The 26,011-nt window shown below is 39.5% G+C and overlaps 2 protein-coding genes across 7 annotated transcripts in view; one reads left to right on the top strand and one right to left on the bottom strand.

Moving 5' to 3' along the window:
* CAPN3 (calpain 3) overlaps positions 1 to 7,073 on the top strand; it is a 31,593-nt gene extending 24,520 nt beyond the window's left edge. For all 4 annotated transcript variants that reach the window (XM_080397709.1, XM_080397706.1, XM_080397708.1 and 1 more), the window contains 8 exons: positions 90 to 167; positions 854 to 911; positions 1,514 to 1,578; positions 2,622 to 2,690; positions 3,264 to 3,342; positions 4,911 to 5,027; positions 5,369 to 5,427; positions 6,062 to 7,073. In XM_080397709.1, the coding sequence (XP_080253835.1) occupies positions 90 to 167; positions 854 to 911; positions 1,514 to 1,578; positions 2,622 to 2,690; positions 3,264 to 3,342; positions 4,911 to 5,027; positions 5,369 to 5,427; positions 6,062 to 6,088 (552 nt within the window). In that variant the 3' untranslated portion in view covers positions 6,089 to 7,073. The remainder of the gene's footprint in view (positions 1 to 89; positions 168 to 853; positions 912 to 1,513; positions 1,579 to 2,621; positions 2,691 to 3,263; positions 3,343 to 4,910; positions 5,028 to 5,368; positions 5,428 to 6,061) is intronic.
* A 1,080-nt stretch (positions 7,074 to 8,153) lies between these two features.
* The window catches only part of ZNF106 (zinc finger protein 106), a 43,025-nt gene continuing 25,167 nt past the window's right edge, over positions 8,154 to 26,011 (bottom strand). Inside the window, exons 11-22 of one of the 3 annotated variants that reach the window (XM_080397662.1) lie at positions 22,229 to 23,009; positions 21,799 to 21,854; positions 21,186 to 21,331; positions 20,740 to 20,874; positions 19,701 to 19,817; positions 18,694 to 18,885; positions 17,550 to 17,612; positions 16,544 to 16,663; positions 16,020 to 16,091; positions 14,379 to 14,450; positions 13,653 to 13,799; positions 8,154 to 12,628 (exon numbers count right to left, since the gene is read on the bottom strand). In XM_080397662.1, coding sequence (XP_080253788.1) covers positions 12,572 to 12,628; positions 13,653 to 13,799; positions 14,379 to 14,450; positions 16,020 to 16,091; positions 16,544 to 16,663; positions 17,550 to 17,612; positions 18,694 to 18,885; positions 19,701 to 19,817; positions 20,740 to 20,874; positions 21,186 to 21,331; positions 21,799 to 21,854; positions 22,229 to 23,009 — 1,958 coding nt within the window. In that variant the 3' untranslated portion in view covers positions 8,154 to 12,571. Of the gene's footprint in view, positions 12,629 to 13,652; positions 13,800 to 14,378; positions 14,451 to 15,984; positions 16,092 to 16,543; positions 16,664 to 17,549; positions 17,613 to 18,693; positions 18,886 to 19,700; positions 19,818 to 20,739; positions 20,875 to 21,185; positions 21,332 to 21,798; positions 21,855 to 22,228; positions 23,010 to 26,011 lie in introns of those variants that run through there. The other 2 variants (XM_080397663.1, XM_080397664.1) reach the window with 2 other exon arrangements.

Genomic DNA, 26,011 nt, shown 5'->3' with positions numbered 1-26,011 from the left:
CTTACGTAAGGGCAAGTGAGACATCCAGGCCCCTTCCCTTCCCTGCTGAGCTAAGGGGATATCCCTCTTCTTTGCTTGTCTCTTTTCAGCGTCCTTCAGCAAAAGCTCGTGAGAGTAGTGAAGAGGAAAACCAGTTCAGGAATATTTTCCAACAGATTGCTGGGGATGTGAGTATGCAACTGATCCCTGTCTCTGCCATCAAAGCAGCCTAGCGACAACAGCACCTAAGTCAACTGCTTCATGGATTCAAAACACTGAATTTTAAAATTTACTTTGAATTTCCTTCCATCAAATTTCCTTTGAGACTTGAAGCTAAGCAAAACCAAATCAAAATCCAATTAAATATACAGCTATCCTCATATGTACATATAAGCTATTCCCATTGTATATGAGGGAGCCTTATTTAAATTCAGGCTTTTACTTCTATCACTACTACAAGATGCTATTTTGCATAGCATGTATAAACAAGTTAGAAATGCAATGCCTTCCAGTACATGCCTAATGAGGGAAGTTAAAAGTAAAACATATCAAAGAACTGTGTAAGTCAAGAGGCTGCAAATAGGTTACAGGGATTTTCACATTTTGCTTTTTGGTTTGCAAAGTGGCTTGAGATTACTGGTCGTTCTTGTAGTTGTACTTTAATAATGTATGGTAACTTTAGACTGATCTTGCAGTCTCAAGAAAGATGTGGGTGAATGTTTACATGAACTAGAATGCTCTCTAGTTTGAAGCATGTATATGCCAGACTGAAAAGTGACCAAAGACTTCATACGTGTAGCATATTCATTCATAAAATAAACTGCTTAATAAGGAATGCTGTAATTAATGGTATTCTCAACACATTTCCCACCAGGACATGGAGATCAATGCTGAAGAACTCAGGAATGTTCTCAACAATGTTGTAAAAAAACGTGAGTTTAAGCATGTTTTTCAGTAACCCTGGAAAAAGAAATCTGTGATATAATGTAACCTTCCACTCCCAAGCTGCACTCCAAAAATTATTTATGGTTTCAAACTCACAAATTTCAGTTATACTTCCATAGACTTTGCATCCAAGACTTTAGCAAGCTGACCTTTTCATAGAGATGCTCTCTACAGGTGATCAAGTACTGATAACACAGAAATGAGCAAATGTTTGTTGGAAGCACCACACAGGATAATACAGTATTTCTAGCAGTCTGCAAAAGCCCTTTAAAAAAGATAAAAATCTAATGGAGAGGCAGACCTTTCCCCTTTTTAGCAAACTTCAGCCTACAGACCCTGGGCTTGCTTAATTAAAAGGAAGTTAAGAGTTTTCCAAAAGTGTTTATTGTGTATAACAGGTCAAGAAAAGTAATCTCTAATTCACCAGCAATAACCATTACTTAAGAGTCTTTTCAGATTTCTCTACCACTCACTTGTTACTATATGAAGGAAGTAGGTTTGGCTTCAACTTTGAGTACAGTCACACCTAAGAGGAAGAAGCGCTTGCTGACATGCATGATTGGTTTTCACCTGGGATAATTTATTTCAGATAAAGACCTAAAGACAGAAGGATTTGAACTGGAATCCTGCCGCAGCATGATTGCTTTAATGGATGTATCCTTTTCTGGTGAAGGTGGAGTGCTTGATACCACAGCAGTCCACTTGGGTTGTATTTCCCACCACTACACACACACACACACACACCCCTTAGCAAGCCAGGGAAGCAGAACAGTACATTATAGTCTGTAGTCAGATAACACAGCATTCCTGGTTTGGCACACCTTAACTCCAGTCATCTCAATATAGCTGGCATGATGAAAATATCCCCAAACAGAAAACTACAGAATGAGTCAGTCCATACGATACCCTTCCTTAGGTATCAGGGATTGGCAATTGGCAGCTCACGTGCTAAAGCATGATTTTAAAACTATTTTTTTTTTAAACCAACTCAACATACTACGGTTCTTCTCAATAGACTTAGTATATTTCTCTCTTATCTTTAAGCTTATAATGTATTACACATTCCACTGGGTGCTTAGCATGCAACACATATGGAAATTGTCTCAGAGTAGGGATAATAAAACACACTACAAGATGCCGTATGGGGCTACCTCTGATACAACATCACTCAGTTTTCTTGTTTGACATAACACATGATTTTGAGACAACATAAGTGCATTCAAGTATAACCAGAACAAAATTGTAACTACAACCCAGAGCCATAATGGTTGCAACCCAAACACATTTTTGTAACTGGCTTTAGTCAACATTTTGCTTCGTTGTCAATTCATTTTAAGTAAGGCAGAAAGAGCTTCAAGCTAGGATGAAGCTCAGTTGTCTTAGAACATGTTGGGTAAGCTTCACATTTGGAGGTATTTGGAAAGAACCTAAACCTCTGCTTATGTACTTTAGGAGCAAGCATCTCTCCTGTACTAGATGTTTGCTTTTATACAAATAGTGCTTCACATTCCTGAAACAAAATACTATGCACAATAACCAAAACGTTCACAGTATTTTACTGCACAGCTCAGCCAGCCTGTAACATCGAGAAGATCCTGAGCTCAGTTGCACATTCACCCCTTCACCAGTAGTTGCAGATTTAATTAATTTTCTCTTAAAAATACTGTGGGTTTTTTACCTGAATGTTTGTCTCACAGACAGATGGCTCAGGGAAGATAAATTTTGATGAGTTTCGACATCTCTGGGACAAGATTAAAAGCTGGCAGGTATTGCTGGTATTCACAGTGCTGTTCTTCACAGCTTCTGCAGCGCAAAAGCTTGTGTGGGAAAACCAGAGCTCTCTACATATGCTACAACAAAAAGAAAACCTATAAAATTGAAAATTAGCTTCTAAAAAGAAAAGTAGTATCTCTTTTCATTCACCCTACTCACAGCCTAAGCAAATAGCCTGAATCTCTGAAGCTCCAAGTCATGTAAGAACTTCCCCCATGACAACAGCACAGAGGCATACAAATTGGAGGAGGAGGAGGGTGGGAACAAGAATCAGGCCTCACAAATAGCTTAATTAGGACAATCAAAAGAGAGTGTAAACTCAAATTCAACTAAGGAGAGTCTCAAGGCATGAGCTTTTTGCCTCTCATGGTATGGACCTGAATTATTTTCCTTTGTGACTGAGAGGAGTTCAAAAGCTAACAACCCAGGCTGCCCAGCAGCGGCAATATAAGGCAAACAGCAACACCTCCAGGTGCCTGAGGCACACATCCCATATCCAGTCACCGGGTACATTCAACACTAGTATAAGCTTTTCTTTCTGCTGTGTATTTTTTTTCTTCTTCCAGAAAATTTTCAAGCGTTATGACACGGATCATTCAGGAACCATTAACAGCTACGAGATGCGCAATGCTGTCAATGATGCAGGTACTTCCCCCAGTGTCCAACAGCTGAAGAAACCTTATTTTGTTTGATGTATCACAGCGTGAAATCAGGAACACTGTGATGCCTGTTAAAGACTGACCCTGGAGAAATTTATAAGTAATTTTTTTTCTCCAGCAGAGCTTGTCAAATATCCAAACAGCAAGCCTTGTATGTCTTTCCAACCGAATTGATCTCTTCAGCTCTTTAAACTTTCCAATGAATGATACTCTGTTGTCCTAAGTATCTCCCACTCAGGATCCTGCTGTTCAGGGGGACCAGGGAGTGCCAAAGACATTTGCTCTCATTTAAGCTGTGGATTCTTTATGTCTGCATAAGAAACAAACAAAGAACAGTGGAAAACCTTCAACCCAAGTGTACAGGCACCAAATCCGAGGCGCAGCAGGTCAATGTCCAAGTTTGCATCAGAGGCAACTGAATGGACATTTCCTGAGTCCTGCTCATGCTTCTTAGGCACTAAGCTGCTGTGGGCTCAGTCTCCTCTTCTACCTTTGCAGTGAGAAAAAAGAATTTCTGCAAAACCTGCAGTTAATGAAATTTGTTCAGCAGAGAAGCTCTCGACATTTCTTGCTTCTTGTCTCAAACACACCAGTGTGCTCCTTCCCCTAGACAGCAGGCCTCCCCCAGCAAATGTCCTTATCAGCTCTCTAAGGGAGCAAGATGACTTCTTTAATCAGAAAATCTGTAGTGTCCCTATAAACCTAGATGGGATGATTTCAGTGGCACTTCAGTAGTATTTTGGCACATTGTTTTCCAGTTCAAGGAACAGAAATGGATGGCTATCTTGTACTTTACAAAACATCAGTGATTTGATCCTTTGCTAAGGACAAAACTACACCTGCATTTGGGCTCCTGCTGCAGTAGAAATACGGGTTATTTTTATTTTCCAGGTTTCCATTCTCACCAGGAAAGCTGTCAATGTAAAAAAATTATTTGAATACCTCCTGCCCTGATTTTAGACTCGAGAACACATTCCACAATAAAGGTTTCTCACGCAGGCTGTGCATGACCTTGCGTTTATCCAACAGCCGTCAGCACCTAGACCACAACAGAGTCCTCAGGAAGCAGGGCCACAAGCCGTCAGTGCCACGCTTCCCTGACGCCCTGCCGAGGTGTTACCTCCTCATCTGCTTTTTGACCATTGTGTAGTTTTGTTTTCATAGCGACCTCCTCCTGCATTTCTGTCGCCCAGCTTTTGCTCCTTTGCTCTTATCAGGCCCAGCTAAGCCGCAGACTGCTGGGCACAGCCCTCTGCTCTTGATACAGCGTGAGGTAACTCACATGCTGCTGGCTCTCCTAAATACCCTAAATTATAATAACAAAAATCCTAAACTGCGATTTCAGAATATTACTACTGTCTTAAGAAAGTGGCTGGACACAGGGAAGCTCCTCACAGCTTTCCTTCATTCCATGTAGCGGCTGCAGCGGGACCCTCCGGCCGAGCCCCGGCCGGGCCCAGGACGTGCCGATGGCCGAACAGCGGCCACAGGCCTGGGTGTCCCAGAGCCTCCCCCGCCGTGGCACAGCTCTGCCCCATTTCTGCTCTTCCGCAGGGTTTCGGCTGAACAACCAGCTCTACGACATCATCACCATGCGCTACGCTGACAAGAACATGAACATCGACTTTGACAGCTTCATCTGCTGCTTCGTGCGCCTGGACGCCATGTTCAGTGAGTGGCCGCCCCAGCTGTACTTCCCCCCCTCGCCCCCCAAATGCAGTCATACTCAAAACGAAGTTTGTTTAAAGCACTCCTGCCTATATATATGGTATTAATAATTAAAGATGTGTGCTTAGGGAATCTAAAATATGACAGCCATCTCATACAAACACAAGAAACCATTGTATTGGCTAAGGTAAACATGTATGCAGAAATACTTTATGACCACATAAGTAAATACCTGCACAACTCTGTATAACACACCAGGAGCACAATTCGATTTACTACCTGGAATTACCTTTACACACAGAGCAATTTAATCTACTCCATATATTTTTGTTTCCTTGCTTCAGGGGCATTCCACGCCTTTGATAAAGACGGAGATGGCATCATTAAGCTCAACGTCCTGGAGGTAAACAGCTTTACGCTACTATTTCTAACACAATGTCACAACGCTAAATTTTAGTCGTATTATTCATTGCACACGTTCTCAAAGGAGCCTACAAGAACTGGTCTGAAATTGTCATCCAGTTGGTAAGAGGTCGCAAAACCTCCTAAAAATTTTGCTACCAACTTTACATGGAAAACATCCATAATCTGCCAGTAACAGCTGCTCTGTAAGACTCCAGTTGGTGCTGAAGAGCACAGCTGCGGACTCTTTGTATCATCTTTGAAGTGCTTCACAAAACTTTTGAGACTTTTTTTTTAAAAGGGCAATTTAAATCAAACCTACTGATATAGCATTAAATGATAACAGGGTTTAACATAGTTCTTTCTTTACCTTTTTAAAATCTTACTAAGAAGACTTACAAAGTTTCAACTTAAAAGCATGTCTTTTTGCTAAGTAGGCCATTAAAAAGACCCCTCACTTTTTGCAAGTGAAGGAGGAATAGGAGCAAGAAGCTTAAAATTCCCCACTGCCACTATGCTTCATACCAAGTGTCAGCAAGGAGCTGCCTTCCAGCTAGAGATGGTGATGTCTCAAGTACGATTTGTTGGAGGATGCCAACCAGTTTTCCATCCTTTTATTCTAACTCTTCTTTCAGTGGCTGCAGCTCACGATGTATGCGTAACGCCAGAGCCAGCGTCTACCTTCATCAAGACCTCTGTTTTGAGTAACTAGCTCCATTCATCTCCAAGTGCAAAGAAGAGCATTTCCCAATTATTTGCTTCGGTCACCGAGATAATGGGAAGAAGCCCTTAGGAAAAAAAAAAAAAAAAGATGACCACACTGCAGTAGGCAGACCAGGGCGCATATTCTGTAACTACTGTTACAATTTCTTGACATTTTCCTTTGGGCAACAAGGATTAATTTATTGATGACTGAATTAAGCTTTTTCTGCATGGTTGAGACACGGAGCATGCATTGTTATTCTGCTTATGCTGACAACTGGAAAAGCCTTCCCTCAAGTCAAGCAGAATTGGTACTGTATCTAACTGTGAAAGTCAGAGGTGTTCACTACCACCTTGTAATTAGTCATTAACTCCTTGTCCTGCTTTTCATATTATCAGTTACAGCCTCTTCATGATATTGACTGAATATTTCACAAGACTGTGCCAGATTACATTAATATTATGCATCCCAATCACGTTGTTACAGATGTGGCTGTGCAGGTTGGCTCCCTGCTATGCTAGGAACGTGGCAGAAAGGCACAACAGACTGCAGTATCTAGGTACAGCCTAGTCTAGTGCTTCAGCAAAAGTACTGGAACTAAGCAATTTGCTCTCATTTTTAGTACCGCCATAGTATCTTAATTACACATTGGACATTTGGAATGTTTTCTATTGTAACTGCATTTTCTGTAACATTGAGAAAGTTGCTTCCTATTTGAGACATAAACCCTCTTATACATACAAATGTATATATCTACACACCCACTCTCCCCCCACCTCAGGGTCCGATTTCCTGACAGTATTCTGTATTTCTTTATTGTAAGATGTGACTTGCAGCAGAATCAGACACTATGTTAGCATGACCACTTTGGCAAGGTTATTAGAATGTGTAAGTACAATCAGTTTAATTGAATTGAAAATAAAATCAACTGGACTTTGGCCTAATTTTTAGAGGTTCTTTTTGGTTTTATTTTGAAAGAACAGCAGAAGATGAAACATTGAGCGCTCTTCCATCATTCTCCTGAATATACAGCAGCTGTTGGGGTTTTATGGCAAGCATGAAATCAGCTTAATATCTCAAATACCTGCCAGCACACTCCTTCAATGCATTTACAAAAAAGCACTTGAACTTGACAGGTTCCACCATTACCAGTTTTAAGGATGACAGCCTTTCACAACTGGTCAATTACTGATCAACATAAAACCGGAAGGAAAAACAAAATGTGCAAAAAAAGGTGTGAAGAGACCAGACTTTGTCAGGAGAACCTTCCACTTAGTTCTCTAGTGGTGAAAAGTAACAAAGCAATCCACTCCTGTAATGCAAAACTGTGAAACCAAATCATACCAGAATAACTTTGAGTGGATGTTAAGTAGCACATTCAACTGAAAGGTCATCAAGAAACAGAAAAACTTTCGACTAAAAAGTTCTTAATGTTGTCTTGCAGTGTAACTTACTCTGAAAGAGTAAGAAAATCCTAAAGTTTAGCTAAAGAAGAGTTATTCTCCTTTAAATTCAACTCCTGTTTTAATCCAAATCACATTTTTAAGATGACTAGAACACTAGGAGCCCTCTGTTCCAGCCATGCATTATCTCCATACAAAAAAACATGGCCAAGATTCTCTCAGTTGGGATGTTCAGAGAAACCCAAAATCTCTCAGTCAAAAGATCAAAATCAGGATTTTTGACTGGCAACTCAAAATCAGTCCTTCAAGTCCTGGTGAGTGAACTACCAATTGCTCTAGAGAACTTCCCTTTGCAACAGGCCATGAAGCAAGGGAGTCAGTACATCATCTTGGAGGCACCAGCTGGGTGGACCGTTCCTGTTTTCCCTGCTGAAGGCCTAGGTCTGAGATTGCTGCACACTGGGAGCAAAAACTTGCAACATTCCTGCCAGTGCTGGAGCTTCAAAGTGGCCTGTCTTGATTTTATCCAGCCCTCTTAAAAAAGGAAAAAAATCCAGTTCTACCAAATCCTGTGAAAGAATCACTCTATTCCAAACAAAGAAGAATCAGACTGACAAACCATAACAATATAAAGAACTTTTATTTTTATTGGGTTTTTTTCTTTTTCTTCTTTTGCTGTGTAGTTTTGTTATTACACTCACAGCTTTGTACCAGAGTGAGAGAAGAAAACCATGATCTATCTGTGCACATATTCTACACAGCTTAAATGATTAAATATTCAATTATGTTGGTTTATTCCACTTCCATTCTTCAAAAAGACTGTTTAACACTTACAGCAAAATGAAATTTGAGAAGCTGGCAGGTGCATATAACAGAATATATACCCACACAGTTTGCTCTTTCACAATTAAATTTTACAAACAGTAACTGAAACAGTTTCCTTATCCTTCCTCACATATTCTGCAACTCCGGACAACCTAGACTGTTTGAATGATAGTACCATACAAGCCTGAGAACCAAGATTCATCTGTACCTGTGTTTTATTTCAAAAATAGGGAAAAATATTTTCTCAACACCACATTTTTATTTCTGGGAACCTGCAGTTTATTGCGAGTTTTCAGTTACCATTTACCTTGATCTGGCATTATTGTACAGTTTGAAAATGTGCATTAAGAACTGCACTACTTCAAACGCACCGCACAGCCGAACTCCTGCTATTTTGCAGAAGTCAGCTCATGCACTGATAATATGTTTAAAGTCTGCAGCCCACACATAAAGTGACACAAGGCAAGCAGAAGCTGGGATATTTAACGCATCTTCGTACCAGTTTTCCCTCCAGCCCCTTCCACGTACAGAAGCAGCAGTGTTAGGCCATAGAGTATTTTGCACTGCCAGTTAGCTGTTATTTGTCTCTGTGATTTGAAGGAGAAAGAAGCAATGAATATAGACAATCCTACCATTGTCTTTACCATTCAATACATGCAAGGCTATCTGGGTTTGGGAAGGTTAAACTTTGCAGGTCACGCAAACTTCAAGTCATAACTTTATGCTACACACCTTCCTTCCGGAGCTCAGTCAGGGCTTGGTATGCCTATAGCACAAGTTCTCATGCTTTTGAAGAGAATGATGTAACTGGTTTCAGTAGTGGCTGGCCCACTCTTTATATCGTAAAAGTGTAAAAGGCCTCTGAGCACTTTCTGTCTGCTGAGGAGGCTCATAGCTTTATAAGCACAATGTCAGTCCTGCTAAGAGGAAAATGGTGGCTTGTCCCCCAAAGGGCCTGCCATACGTAGTCAGCCACATATCAAGTCCAGAGCTCATTATTTAACATTTGACTAACAAAACAAGTACAGCTAACCACAAAATAAACCCTCATTCTACCCACTCTTCCACTTAGAACATTTTACTTGCATAGAGAAAACCCAAACCTGAAAACAAAAGTAGTCCTGAAACAGGCTCATGTGCAGCGCTGCTTTTCAGGCAAATATTATTCCGCTAAATTTGGCAAATAGTCTGCCTTCCCAAAAGTCATTACACTCTTTGACTGGAGGTGTATCAAGAATCAAAACCCCAAGCTGCAAGACTGGAGAGAATGTCATTAATGGCTACCAAGCCAATACATTAGTTTGGCAGCTCCTGCAATTACCTCCAGAAGAAGTGAACGGCCAATAGCGAAAGCTGCACCGAGTTCCAGCTGAACTAATATGAAACCTTCCCACAGAACTCCAGAGATGCCTGGGGATTTCCACAGCTGCACAATAACTTCACAGCAAAACCTTTTAAGACGCCCTCAGGATGAAGCAGCACTGCATTTTCCTCCGAACCCTTGAGCAATTTTTAAAATGGTTTTTAATTTATGAAGCAAAATTTTATGAACACTCATGCGGCTGCTACTGCCCCGTCTCATCCATTTTAAGATTCTTACAATATATCTGAAATTAGCTGGATTTCAGAAGTCCAGTCTTTTCAAGGACGGATAAGGAAGTATCATGGACTACAAGCAAAGAAAGTTTGCTTCCACCAACTGAAACAGATAAACTCAACAAGCAATCAGGAATGCAAATAAAGTGTAATAACTGTGTCTTTTGCAACACCTAGTGAGAAAGATCTTTACACATTCCTGAAAACAGATGAAAGAATGTGAAGAATCATAAGGAAGCAGTAATAATATCTAGTCTCACACACCATTTTTCAGAATGCTACAATCACTCCACATGCTTGTCCTAAGGACACACACTTCCACTTCAAGTGCAGTCCATGGAGGACCACTTGAAACATTCACATTATTTATGCCACATGTTGACATGCTCCCTCATTGTGGTTGAAAAAAAGCCCAGAACAACTCTTGAATATCAATAATTTTGGAAATGGTTTAAGTATTACGCAGTCTACAGCTTTTAGGTCATGAAAAAAACAAATACTCTCAGAGACATTAGAGCAATACAACCTACATCAGAAAACATGTACGATGCTCAGAGATCTCCCTGAACTTGATTCTCTTTTGAATTGTTTCATCCACAGACCACAAAAAGAAAAAAAACCAAAAATCAAAACCACAAACACACACACACCTTGAAAGCCAAAATAAAAACTCCCTCAAAACAGCGTGGGGTCTGAGTCACATATCGGGAATTTTTCCTGTTCACAAACAGCTTAATAAAAACACCCAAACAAATCACTGCAAAAGTATTGGAACCTGAGAGATTCCCATGTCTTTGAAGTAGGATGCTACTACATCTCATTCCTACTTTGTTTCTGTCTCTCACAAAAAAGTCATCCATCTCAAGCAATCACAGAGAAATTATGCTTGTCTGCTAAGACAATACAAAAACAGCGTGCTTCGGAGAAGGCCCTGAAGTTCCTTGATTTGACAGCAGTGGAACATCCATGGGCTCTCCTCAATCACTTTCTTGGCCTAAAAAGGCTTCTTTGTAGTCAAAGATGAGGCTATAAAACTCATTTGGTCTATGGCTGACATACCAAGCCTCAAAGAAGTGGTGAAGGCGATGCCCAGTCAAAATAGTACATTCAATTTGTTTGAAAAGCACGGGATTCATTTACAAGCAGCTCAGTTTCGCCACTGTGCTGTCTTTACCTTCTGTTACTTAAATTTCAGCTTTTTTTATCCTGAGCAACAAGTTAGGCAAATGTGAACACAAAGCCCCTTACTAATTAGTCTCATTGTTCAAAAGAGTGCTTTGCTAGACTTGTGTCATTACAGGCGACAGGACTGCAAATACAAGTAGTACATTTAATTGAACTTAATGGGTGAAGTTTTCCATGCCAAGGGACACCTGCAGAGGAGTCCTGACAAGTAGAAACAATCTTCCACTCTGCACTGGTTTCTCTGTGGTACCTTATTGCATTAGTAGAACCAAGACTCCTATACATTATATGCATTTTGTATCCTCAGCTTCTGCTTGAGAACTTTACCCTTTAAAATCCTGCTCCATTCTTTCCAGCTGAGTTTTTGTGAGCTTGACACAGCCCAAGCCAATGAAGCCAGTTCACAACAGAAACAAAACATTACCTAAGTGGATGCACTTAGGCAGTGCCTTTGCATTTCTCTGTTTGCTATGCCATGAAGATACAGAAATACAAAACTCAGTCACTAAGATTCCAAATAAAATCAGGAATCCAGCTGTGGTGGCATATCAAGATAGCAGAGGCTATGCTGGTATTTAACTAAAACAAAAGCCAACACCACTTACTTCTTTCCTGTATATAAGGACCAATATTTAAAAAGACTTAAGATTGCAAAGCACGTGAGCAGAGCCACTCTTCTGGCTGTTTTTCTGCTCCTGGCATACCTCTCAAGAAGTAACTGCCTTCTTGCAAATAAACAAAATACCTCAGAAGGTATAGTATTTCGGGAAGTCTGTCACTGTATATATTGTGCTAGTTGTAGCAATTTTTACACAAGGAATAAAAAATAAGTTACAATGAACATTAAAAAAGTTAATTTATTCCAGTTCTCCATAGAATACCTCTTCTTTTTATGAAGGAAGTCAAAATGTACACTGGAAATTCAGGTTACATTGTTAGAATCTGTCATATTCTGGTTTGCAGAATTTTATTAAGATCAGCTAAAAAAATGGGATACAACATAAAATCAGACATGTCTTAAAGACACTTCACAGGCTTCAAGTTGAGTTTGCAGACACCAGCACCTATTGTCATCTAAGTTCTCAACACCCTCTGGACTTCCCAAGGACCCTCAGACTATGCTTCTTAAAAAAAAAAAACAAAACCAGAAAAACCAACAAAAAACCAAGGCAGACAAGTGGAGGGAATATTCTTATCTGTCAACGTATTAAAATCTTGCAAGAATCTTCCATTTGGGCCGAATTTTACTTGACCAGCCTTATTTCTACAGAGCGCAACACAACCTGAAGTCTCTGTAGCAAGGCATTTCAGCCCCACTCTAACTTTGGATTCCAAGTGGGAAAAGAAAGAGGAAAGACTGGAGTAAGAAATTGATGTTATTTGGAATAATTCTGACATATAAAATTACTTCCCAATGTGGGAGGTGAAAAGCTTCATGAGTCAATCCTGCTGTCATCCTCGGCATGTCTTTCAATGTGTCCTACAGCATCCTAGAAAAAAAAAAAAACAGAAGACAGTTAAAAATAATAGTAATAATAGCAACAACAATAACAAATGACTTTGCAAAAGATCCTTGAAGCCTCACTGAAAGTGATATTCTGGATAATATGCATTTTTTGGTTTAAAGCTTCTAAAAAAAAAAAACAAACTTGAAAAATTTATCAATGCCAAGTTCTTAAATCACTTCTATAAATATTTCACATACCACATGATCCAAGGTAAGTAAAACCCAGTTCCCTTTCTGACTAGATGTGCATATCAAATAAACACAACATATACAAAGCTAGTGCTTGAAGAAAAAATTAAAGATTCTACTGCTGGTTCTTAGTCTTCTAAGAAACCTCCTTCCATAGCATATTTTGAGAAGCATTCAACAGGAAGGTAGTTTATATTGCCAAGGAGTAAAACGTGGATTTTACCTATCAGTCTGTAGGTAACAACCCTCCTTCCACCCACGCCCCCCAACCGTTTGCACATCACTTAATCCAACTGTTATGCCTTCTTCATTTTTTTCCCACCTATGCTAACATTCACGCAGAAATGTATGCACTACTTATTTAATGATTCTTAGCAAAACCAATCTCATATGCCAAGGAACAGTATCAGCATCCACGACAATGAAGGGGGATAGTGATGGATAAAAGTTAAGAGGATAAAAACCTGTTTCAAGACTGATGTTTGTTCATCTTAAAAAATATTTTTTTCCTACAGAAACTTGCATCCTGAGTAGGGTTATCAGAATTTCTTCTAATATTTCAAGAATATTACTATTTCCATATAGTATTTCTGTTTTAAATTGACCATATCTCAAGTTATAATACTTAGTTGCACTCTTTATCAGTCACAGGTTGAACTGAAGCCTATTAGCCTTGTATGACTAACTGTATGCAGTCAAGCCTGTCAAGATTGTAAGAATTTAACCCTTTTTAAAGAGAAACAGGATCAAGTCCCACAATTGTGGTGATGTAGATACTTTATGCTACCAAATACAACTATGTTAGTTCAACCACATACCTGCTTGGAACCCTTCCTGGAAGTAAAGAAAGCATCACAGTTCTTCCAACGACATTTTAGGGTCTGAAAATTAGGGTTGGTGTGGTCAGTCAGCAAGTGTTGTTTCAGATGATCCACAACTCCAAAGATCAGTGAACATCCATGCCACTGGTAGAAAATATACACCAGAATAAGCCAAAGAAAAATAATTTTAGCTAGTAGTTTTCTTCTTGCAACTTCACAATATTTTACCAAGACATACATGTTCACATGTACGCCACCTCCTGTACATTTTTTCATCTCTATTCCTTGAATTATAGCTTTACAGAAATTCATCCTGCCTCTCACCAAGCCTAGACGATCAGCAAGAATGGCAGGAGAAAGAGAGGAACTAAGGCTTTTACAAATTGAAGCTTACCTGAGACAGAGTCATTGGGGATTTAATTAAATTTATTTAGCAGAGTAATTTAGCTTTCTATGTCACTCAGCTGAAGCTTTTGGTTTTAGAGTTACATGTCACTATCTAAAATTTGACAGAAAGAAAAATAATTTAAGATGCTGCTATCAACTTGCCCCAAAGCATACACATACACTAAAGACCATGAAAAATGTACATATACATTTTTAAAATATTATTGAATTACAATAAATTAAAGGTCAAACTATCTAAGACTGAGTAGTGACCATGCCCAGAAGATTCATCCAAAAACTATAACAAAAGAAGGCTAAAAACATTTTTCTCATTACCCAGCAACGATAATTCTGCATCAGATTAAGCCTCACAGCTCTGACACTGCCATCATAGCATCCAGTATAGATCTGTGAAAAAAACATTTATGGATAAGCAAACTGGGAATAATGGGGCAGGGGTGGTGGTGGGAGGAGGAGGAAGTAAAATGTTGGAGGAAGCTTCAGTGCAGAGTATATTAGGTGAAAAACAAGAAAATACCAACTTGCAATGATTCTGAATTTTAAAAAAATGGGTCTAACCTAACTCTTTTAAGATTTGCATTCATAGTTTACAAAAGCCTACTAGTGAATAAGAAATGTTTCCATAATTTCTATTGTTGATAGTGTCCTGTGTGTAAAAGTTCAGAATACTTTGAAATATGTTATTATCCACTGAAGTGAAAAAAAACCAAAAAAACCAAAGAAAAAATTGGGTGCAAATGTCAAGTTGAATATATTTCCAAGACTTAAACAGTTACGTGTATATCAAAAAGGGATGAAGAGGAAGGGTGAGGAAGAACATCAGGATTTCAGAAGACGACGACTGACACAGATCCTAAAAACACAGGCAAAATGTCATCTTGAAAAACACTTTTGTTAGGCAAACACACCACACAAAATTGTCCTTGGGAAAGAAAAAGATGTCAGATGCTTGTAAGCCCATAAAGAACTTTCATCATATAATACATAACAGAGAATACTCTCTTAATATTATAATTACTCACATAATAAAGAAAACTCTGCAAGCTGAAGATTTCATTTGTTATTTTTGTTCAAGTATTTTTGTCTCTTGGAAATTCATCATTAGGATATAACAGCCAATCTGCTGTGTGTAAAAGACTACACTTTAATACTTAAGACTGCTACAGAAAATTATAATCTTCCACTCATCACTAAGCTCCTGATCTGAACATTTTTTTGAGAATGCCCAAAACAGATTATTGCTGGGAGACAGTTCAAGCCTCAGACTGTGCAAAGCTTGAGTGCACGTAGCTCTCAGTCTCTCTCATGTAAGAAGTGAGGCTTGGGCAGTATGCATACCAATTAGCAGGAGACAGTTCTGTTAGATTTGATGCTTCTGTTATTAGAGATCATCTCTATACCTTTCATTTTACAATCTGAAAGTTTGCAAACAAATTCCTACATATGCAGGCAAATAAGTGCTTTTAACGACTACTTTAAGCTACTTATTTATCCAGAAGTGCTTCTGAAACCTATCTTGCAGGACAGATGTATGAAGAAATTCTGCGTGCCTAAATCAATTGCATACCTTTGTTTACATTCTATCAAAGGTTACTAGAGGTTTGACTGTGGGTGAAGTTTTTCTCTAGCATCTGGGTGACTCTCCTGAGTAGAAGTCAAACATGATGCTTGAAAAGAGGTAATATTTTACTATTTCTAGACTCTTCATTGCAATCATCACTTCAAACAGAATAATTGTTTTAATGCTACAGTAAGTTAGAAGGTAATTTTTCCCCAGACAATAATATTACATCAAAACAAAGCCTTTATAGTAACTTTATTTTTTGGCTGATGTTTCTAAGTTCTTCTTAGTCAGACAGCAGGTTGATTTCATTATCTGAAAAAATAAAACTGTCTCGCATATGCTTGTGGAAAATACAACCTTCTCTTTGAGACCAGCAGAAAGAAGGAAGTTACCATGCTCTTATGGATGGTCATACACATGATCATATCGCTGTGGCCTCCATACACTTGCAAGCGGTCGTGAGACTTGAAAGAAACAGAAACAAACATTTAATAGCATGACAGTTAACAGCCCTTTTTCACAGACTCGCAAATGACAACGCTTCCAAGAGCAGCTTCCTGAGTAGCAACTAAACTACTCTGGTGGATTCCAAACCTCGGAGCCACCAGGAAATCTCACTTTTGCTTACATTACTTTTGTGAGTCTTTTTGTCCAACTAAGCACTTAGTCTTTCAGCAGACAAAACTAACATTTCCCACTTTCCTGAGCTGTCATTGTCTTAGGATAACCCAGGTTCTAAAAAAACATGGTTCAGGTTACATTCTTTAAAACCCATTTATTTTGGCTGGTGAGATAACGATATAGTCTGAGTGACAGGAAAGAGAAGGATGGGCCAGAGCCCAGTAAGCACAAAGATGACTCCTAAATAATTAGCACGTATTAGCTAAATGTCATTAGTAACTAAAAGTTTTCTTACCTGTAGTTCATAAACACGAACAAATTTATCTAGACATGCTGTCACCATCACTTTCCCAAGAATGTTCACAACCGTTACTGCATGGTTATGACCTTTATAGATCCGTACCAGCTCTCCAGTCTGCATCAAGAAAAAGCAAAGGCAAGTAGGTGTGTGTTTGTTTTTATTAAAACAAAAGTTTTACCTAACCTAGATAGGATAGCTACCTTTAATGCTCACTGCTCGGAAAATGCAAACACCTTTTATTAGATTCCATCTCCTGTGAAGGTACTTCTAGACTATGATCAAACACTACTTACCTTTTCCTCCCCATGTTAACACAGAGCCATTCCAGTACACTAGAAATGTGTGCCACTACAAAAAGTGTCTACTACTCCTTCTATCATTTGTAACATGTTCCCACCTGTCCTGCAACTAGCACTGTGCAGCTACTACTAGCAGTATTTATGTAGCCACAAGGATCAGTGAGCAAATTTAGCTAAATACACATTTCTTTTTTCAATTAAAATTTATCTCTGTTAAGTTTCTTAATCTACCTTGTTGCATAGCTACATGAATGCTTCTGCTAGCATAGGAGAAAGATGGTGTAAAAGAGGAAAAGAGCGGCAGGCTAGAGACAAAGCATTCATGACAGTATAACAGCTTTTGAACCAGCTAGTTTGGAACACTGTATCCCTCAAGTTTTCCCTGTAATAGAGGAACTCTTCCCTCACACACCTTTGCTCTAAACCCTTTCTACATTATCAGCACATTTGTGTAGTTTTTGCAAAAGGAAGATCCCCAGATAAAAAGGCATTGCATATCATATTACAAGAGTCATCTATCCTCTGCGTGCCTCCTTAGTTAGCTAGAATGCACAGTCACATTAACAAAGTCATATGACTTCCATTCCTGGAAGCAGTTTGCCCCACCAGTCAGTCAAAAATCCTGTAAATACTGACTTTATAGCACAGGAATTCACTGCCTTAATAGCAAAAGTCATTCCAACTTTGTATATGAGACTTACATGAATGTTGTGAGCATGGACAGACTGATCACTGGAGCCACTGAATACCAGATCATTCACAACCTTACAAAAAAAAATAATATTGTATTACTTTTGTAGCAGACATGGAAATGGGCAAGCAAAACATTAAGACGCTGTTCAGTTTAAAGTTGTACTGTAACATCTCCTAAATTTGACAGAATTAAAATCAACAGAGTATGCCAAAAAAGCATGCACTGAGATTTTTACATAAGAGCTATAAAATGTACTACGCTATCCCCTAACAATGACTTTTGACACTTTCACAATTGATGTTAGAAGCTGTTAACTCGCAGCCTACGAGGCCAACTCATCCTACCTAAGGACTGTTCTCAGGGACAGCTCAGCAGCAGGTCGGGGGCCAAGCAAACTGGATGCAGAATGCTGCTCTGCACACGCATAGTAAAGCTCACCGCTTCCTGGAAATACTGGATGTGCTGTGTACTTATGTTCTGGTCGTGTAAGAAAGACTGTGTTCCTGACTTGTACTGATCTAGAAAAGAAGCCTAACAGATCCATCATGGATCAAGAAGGCACCACAATATGCTGCCATGCAAGCAGGACTGGGATAGTCCACAGAGCAAAAAAGGCTGAGCCACTGCACCGTAACACCTAAAGTGACAAATACAATTTATAGAAGTCATCCCCTATCTGTTACATGGTGGTCACAGCAAGGCAGTCAGACAAGCATATGCTCCAGCTTGTAATCTCAGGAGCCAGAAACCTGTAAGTGTTAATTACTCCTCTATTAAGAAAGAAGAACATTTCTCTAGAGTTAATTTTTTTCTAGTTTCCTCTGAGGTCTGTACTATGACAGTATGTGAAAAACTTAACCTTTTCCCTAACTTTCCCTCTGGTGGCAAACTCAAATTTCAATATTCCCTGAATCTTCTAAAAAAACAAAATAGACATGCTTCCTACATACACCCCCCCTACAGCTTTGCTGGGAACACGAGATAAGGCAGCCAGCCAGAGACAATTTTGCTACCAAATTACTCAGTTTTTTATAATTTAAAATGGAGGAATCCTTTATTTCCTACCGCAATCTGCTCACTTTTAGATGAGGAAGAAAAACCACATCATTTTAAGCATTCTTTGTCAAAAATGTATTTTCAGAGACACTTGCCTTCATGCAGAGTATAGTCTTGCTGTGACCCTCCAGGGTTCTGAGAAGCAGCCCATTCCGTGCATCTCGCACACTGATGGTGCAGTCATAGGAGCCCACTACCAACAGCTTGCGTGCTCCTTCCTGAGCTGTGGCTAGACAGCTCACTGCTCTAGGAGCATGGCATTCAAAGGTATCAACCTGCTTGTTGTTCTGTTGGGGGAGGAAAAAAAAGTGGTATTTAAGAATTAAAACTTTGCTATGACACTGACTAGGCCATCAAGTCTTTTTTGTGTTGTACTTGTTACAGCATCTGAATTTAGTAACGCCCCATTTCAGCAGCGGTAAGAGTTGCATCTTAAGAACTAAGCTTCCAAATCAAGGAAATGACTCCTTATGTTAGGCTTCAATTTCCTGTCTTTTTAAAAAACATTTCATTATTTAGCAAAGGTCCAGTAATTCCTCCTTCCAAATTAGAACAATGAGAGGAAATACGAGAAAAAATGCAAACCAGAATGAACTTTTACAGATAAACTTGAGAAATTAGTCTAGGATGCATGAAGAAAATAATCTATTTAAATAATTATTTTTATTCATCTTTAAACATCATAGGGACTGCTGATTAAGCCTCTTTGCCAGAAAACCCGTGAACGAGTCTCTTCTATAACTGCAAACAGAGCAGACTAAACCAGCACCACACTAAAGTCTCTCACACTACTTTGATGGACAAGAAAGGAAGATTCATAAATAATCAACTGTGTCAGCAAACTCTCATGACACATGACTGGTAGGCCATGTGGTGGAACCTTAAGGAAAAGTGTGACATCAATACAGCAGTTAAGAGAAAGGTAACCAGAGGGAAGAGGAGATGGGACAGCTTCATGCACTGACAAAATAAGGGACCGAATGGGCCAACACTTTCATTACAAATACACTTACTACTCAAGAGAAAGAATGGGAAGAAACACAAAGTGGAAAAAACCAGTATCACAACAGGCTTTTAGGTGCCAATATTTACATGAACTAACCTTTATGCTGAAAGTAACCACACTGCCATTTGCAAGGCCTGCATAAAGGATCCGCCATCTACTGTGTAAACAGAGCACTCGATCTTCTAATTTAAACTGTTCCATGCATTCCTTGGTCTGGCAATAGAAAGTTTTTAAAGTTTTTCATTAACTGAAAACAATTCAGGGAAAAAAGCTTGAAGTGAATGATGATTTTCACCTACAAGCTGCATTTTTTGAGCCAACAGCGTTAGAGAAAAACATCTGAAAGGCTGGTGTCACATGGCAGTTTGATCCTATTTTTACTCGGCTCACTCCCATCTCTGAGACTTGACCGTACTTCAGCAACCAGTTACAATCCTAAAAGCTTTATTCTAGTTACAACCTCTAATGTATATAGAAATTTAGACTACAGACTATATACATATATATATATATATGAAAAAAACCCGTTACATGCTTGATTTTGAGGAATCCCCATGAAGTCCCCCACAGATAAAGTGCCACGAAGCATCAGCCTAAGAGTTAAAAATCTCCAGCAGTTTGCCCCCTGAAGCAGATACTTGCTTTCTAGTCCTTCAAGCCACAGGCTGGACAAGCCTTCCAATCAATTATCTGTAAAAATCCAGGTTCAGGAAGACTCAAGTCTGCTCCTCCACCTACCCTTAGAAAAACAGATACCTGTTCTCTCTACAACTTCTCTACACAGACAGCAGAGCCTTCCATAAGCAACGAAGTTCAGAATACAGCAAGACATACAATCGTGGTCAGACAACCATTCTGCACTTTGGTGTTCCTGACATCTGGGGTCCTATCATGCTGTTCTGGCAAAAATTACACTGACAAGCTAGCCAAAAGATTAGGATAGTAAATCATTTAATGGTTTGCTGTTTGTTTTGGGTTCTTGGGTTGGGTTTTTTTTCGTGCTCTGCTCTAATGCAGTATGAATTTGGGTTCATGTCCAGTTCATATGGGTTTAAAAGGCTTTCTTCATTTATATTTGCAAAGAAACACTCACATAAAAATGCAGTACATACTAATCAACACCAAGTTTGAGTACCTTGATACTGTAACAGTTGATAGTGTGGTCACTTGAGCCAGTGAAGAGTGCAGCATTCTTCCCATTTGTCTGAGTGACCAGGAGGCAGTTCACTTTTGAAGTATGTCCTTCAAAGACAGCCACACACTTCCTGCTCTAAAAAGGAAAGCACAGGATTTGTCAACATACAGGCCCATAATGCCTCTCAGGATCTGTGCCTGATGGAGTAGGGTAGGACAGCTAACAAAAGCAGGATACATGCGGCAATCTAACTCCCCTTACCCCTCTCATAGGGAGAAGGAGTTGGGGAGGGGGAGAAGCGAGGTTTGAAGAAAAAGAACAGCATAAAAAAACCCAGGTGCTTGGAAAAGCAGGTGCTTTCTTAACTATATAGTAAGGCTTTACAAAACCAGAATTGTAGCCTTGTAACTGCAATTAATTAACACTATTCCCACAACCTTACTTACTACCAGATTGTAGGCACAAACAGTTTTGTCTGCTGAGCAGGTGTACAACAAATTCCCAAAAATCTGAATAGCATTCACTGCAGCCAGATGTCCCTCAAAGCTTCCCTCTGTAGGTTCTTCATCCTCACCTGGCTCTGAAGACACTTCTGTAGGACAGAGACATGAGTACTTTGATTATAGGAACACACACAAGCAAACATACTGCTGTCGTTTGTATTACCAAACAGCAGAACTGTTTTGTGGTCTCAGCATCTTAAAGTCAGATTTCATTGTGGGTCCCAGTTAAAGCCTGTGAGCAGCAGAAGGCAACATAAAATATCAGAAAGACCTTTATATGACATTGAGTCCAGAAAGATCTTTAAAATAGCAAAAGGATTGTATATTGTTTGTCCTACAACACTATGGAGACTGTGGTGCAGAAGTGTTCGTGTGGGAAGAAGAGGGAGGATGTGGAGGAGTCAAGGCACAAAGCGTGCAGTGAGAGATGATGTAAAGTGAGTATGCATCACTTCCCACTTCAGTTTTTCTCTTAGGGGCCAAATTCCCCTCTGGAAGCAGTCTGATCGAGACTTAACATACATAAAGCATGAGAAGAAAAGCTAAAAAGATATACCTGATGAGTTCTTTGATCCTCTTAGTGATGATATGGAAGTCTGTGTCTCAGCCACACTGTAACACAGAAATAAAGAGTATTAAGATTAGACTCTATATGTTCATTTTCAGACAAAATATTGCTGTAATACAATAGAAAACAAGACACTGCACTTAGTAGAAAACAGGCTGTAACAGATAAGCTCAAAAACAAACTTTCTGTGCAGGGCAGCCTTGCTTCTTGCATTAAAGAAATTAGTAGGCAACAAGACACATTCATTTGTTGGACAAAAAAAAATTCAGTTTTCATTTTCCCCTCTTTTTTCACTCCTGAATGAAATTTAAAAGTTATTGATGTTGTAAGACTTTCTGAATAGGAAAAAAAAATAAAAAATGAGGCCCTTATGAATATTGTATAGTGCTTTTACTTTTGAGATCTACAATAATCTCACCTTCTTTTCCCGTCATCCCTATAATTTGTGCCAATCTCACTGGTAGAGCTCACTTCATCATAACCGGAGCAGGACGCCTCTAGGACTGCTTGATTCACAGAGTTGCGTGAACCCCTCTTTGATGGGCTGTCTGGTTTCTCGTCGCCCGACTCCGATGAACCTACGTCAACCACCTCACACTGGGGTGCTGGAACGTCCACTAGTTCCAGAGAAGCATCACTGTCATTCTCATCTTTGTTTCTTGCTGTTTGAGCAGCAACTCCATCCTCCTGTCTTGGAGGAGTGGATGTAGTAACTTTTTCTCCTTTAGGTACCTTTCCACCCTTGACTTTCCGGACAGGCTTAGAGTCAATTATATCCTGTTCTGTATCACTGTTCTCTGGCACGTGGGCTGCCCTCAGAGTTTTCTTCTTCCTTAACTTTCTCCTCCTCCTGTTTCCTTTTTCTGCTGGGGCTACAGTGGTTGCCATCTGTTGCTCGGACGGTTCTGCTGACAGTTTGGGGGTTTTATCCATTGGCGTTTCTGGAAGGATTAAATGCTTCGCAAGAGGAGTGCTACACTGATCCAGTAAAAAGCTTTCAGTCACCGTATCATTTATTTCTCTCTTGCTAAAAACAGACAGTGAATGAGGAGAAAGGTTTGCAGGAAGTCCAGCCTTTCCCCTGTCTGCAGCAGGCTTGTGAACATCTTGATTAGTGTGTTGGAAACAAGCTGCCAGCTCTGATAGGGATATGGTTTCAGAGATAACTGGATATACTGAAGTCTTCTGGTTGGTCTCTTCTGAAGAAAGCAGACTAGTGTTATATTCAATCTGTACAGCAATAAATATTTACGCAAAATTGCTTTCCCTGCATTTTTCTGTTTATACTTAATTGTGCATGCAAAGTACATTTTCCCACATGTTGAAAGCTACATGCACATGCAGATTCGCTATCTCAGTCAGCTATCCAGCCTTTAAAAAACCCCACAACATAGCTGAAGAATAAAATGTATATCTGTGTACCCAGAACCAAAGGAATGGGGCACATCACTCAAGTTGCTGGCTGACTATATGCTTTTAAAGTTCTGACAAACAGCTTATGGTGAATCCTATATTGACGGCTTCACTGGGTGCTCTCTTACCAGCTGTCACCACTGCTGTAGGACTGGTATTAGCCAGTGCATGCCTAGTATGTCTCAGCTGCTCATGTTACAGATTTGCTAATAAGTTAAGATTGATTGACTTTATTTGATTTTATAAAATCATTTTTAATAGAAATATAGAGGGATAAGAAATATATTTTAATGAAACTTACAGTTGCACAGTAAAAGCCGTTATGAAATCCTTTGTACAGTCCCATACCAAGGCCAGAAGAATGGGCTAGAATCAGTGTTTAAAACTCAGGTAGTAAATTTAGGGTTTGAAAGGTTTCTTTGTAGTTAACTAGTCTTCTGTATGTAGAAAGTGTATTGAAATGTCAGAATATAGGATTAATGGGAACTGGGGAGAGTCGACTGGAACAGCTTGTAGTTATCTGCCAAGAAACCGTGAACTTTAGTAAAAGGTAATTCTGGCAGGGGGAGATTGCAACCACCGACTCCTATACCACCTACCCAAATCGTACCCCAGACCCATTTCTGGACCTTTCTAACCTTTACTGCGCAGAATCGGATATGGGAGGAGAATATGTTAACGATTTTCGGGAAATATCATGATTATGCATGAATACTTAATGATTATGCATGAATAAGTTCTATATATATGTCTGATTTTGAAACTCGGTGTGCGTTGATCGTGAGAAGACTCACTCACGCACCCAGCCGTTAATAAAGAAGTGTCTGCTTATCTACATCACATTGGTGTCGATAAGTTCTTCATTCCGAGATTTCGGTAACACTCAGAGACACAATTTGAAGATCTTGCACTAAACCCATCTGCATTAGTTATTTCTACCAAGTTACTTGGGCCCAATTGAAAGTGAGCCATGCACAACCCACTCTGCAACCTTCGGTCCTGGGAATGGCAGCACTGTAGCCACCAGGACAAGCTTTGTAAGTTCATCAGTGGTGGCCTAAGCAATGGGGCAAACATACTCTCCCTGTCACTTTAATTCGAAGCTAATATAAACAAATGCATCCAACCTCTCAACTGAGACAAGCTAAGAGCACAGGCAGCATCTCTCACAGCTGTGCTTCCCACACCCTGAAGTTCCACAGCTGCATTTACAGTAACTACAATCCAGAACAGGATGTTTCAAGTTCACTGCATTTACTGAGTGGGATCTCTCAATGCGAATGGGAAGCTGGCAACATTTGAAACACCTCCCTGCTTCCGTCTCTTAGAAACCAGCAAATTAAACCTACAGCAATGATTAGACAAAGCTGTTGGACTGTTTAACACATCGTAGTACAAATTTGATGCTTTGAAATCACACATCCAACTAGACACAGCTTAAACGTGAGCATCTCGCCCCACAGCCTCCTCAGGTGGGAAGTTCCAAGATAAAATTAGAACTTGCTGACAGCCAAGTATATTGTATTTAAACTAAGTCAATGGAAAGCTATTTTTCCCCTGACCCATAGCTGTCACACACAGCTGCAACCTGTTAGAAAACCCTCTAGGCAGAAGAAATGAATGCTTATAGACACGGTTTGAAGTTACTGTGTGCAATTATATTGGGAAGGCGGCATACAAGCCCTTGAATTCTGAATACACCTCTAATATCATGCATCCCTCATTACCCACAGGAAGGGGGAAGGAAGAAAGTCCAGTCACTTAAAAACAAAACCACCAGGAAAATCAAAGTAACTGGCAACTTAAACTGAAATTTCTAAACCCAAAAGTTATTAATTGTCAGCACTTGGGAGTACTGTAGGTGTTAGAAAAGGAAGTAGGAAATCATGGTGTAGGGCAATAAAACAGAATCACTCAGTTCCACAGGTGGGAGAGATTGCTGGGAGTTAGGGGAAACCAAATGCAATCAGCTCCTTCAAAGCAAGGCTGAGCTGACATCCTAGGAAAGCTAACAAGCCAGGTGTTCAATCCCCAGAAAGCATACAGCCAGCCCCCAGAGAGAACTCCTCTCCACCAAATTACAGAATTTACCTGATGGCAAATCCTTATTTTTCCCAAAAATTACCAAATTCATTTGATGGCAGACATATTTAAAATTTAATGCATACAGAAGTTGATCAATACCAAAACCACATTTGACAAACATCAAAAACAAATTTGTAGGAAACTGAAAAATATGCTAATGCGATGAAGACAATTAAAAAGTAATCATTTAAGTAATAAATACAGCTATACATTGAAGGTTCACCTTTATGAGAGAAAAAACCAAACCGCACTCTTTAGCTTCTGTTGTGCCTGCACAAACCTCAGTGAAGTCTGAAGATTTTGCAAGCAAGATGCTTCATGCCACTGTAGCTAGTGATCACTAAATCTTTATTCTGAGTATTCCAACTCTAAAGAAAAATTACACCTCTCCCTACTGATGTTTCAACATAAGAGAATGGCATATGCCAATAAAAATGGGAAAGTGAAAGAAAGATAGTGGCTTCCTAAAAGCTGAGTCTTAACGAAGCAAACAAACACAAAAGCAGATTCTCCCCTGCCACACAAGTTTACTTTAGCATACACCCTTAGAGCTTCATAATCCCTGTCAAATCCTCCAAAAAAAGACGAAGCAAAATTCACAATAACTACATCAATGTAACTTAATGTAACAGAGTGGAATACAGGAAATGCAATGGTGACTGAAAAAGCACAAAGAACACTATTTATACAGAATTCTACATCT

The sequence above is a fragment of the Falco punctatus genome (assembly GCF_963210335.1).
Source record: "Falco punctatus genome assembly, chromosome: 7".
In the NCBI taxonomy this organism is placed as follows: domain Eukaryota; kingdom Metazoa; phylum Chordata; class Aves; order Falconiformes; family Falconidae; genus Falco; species Falco punctatus.
The sequence above is the reverse complement of the archived record's forward strand: the minus strand, read 5'-3'. Positions and strand labels throughout refer to the sequence as shown.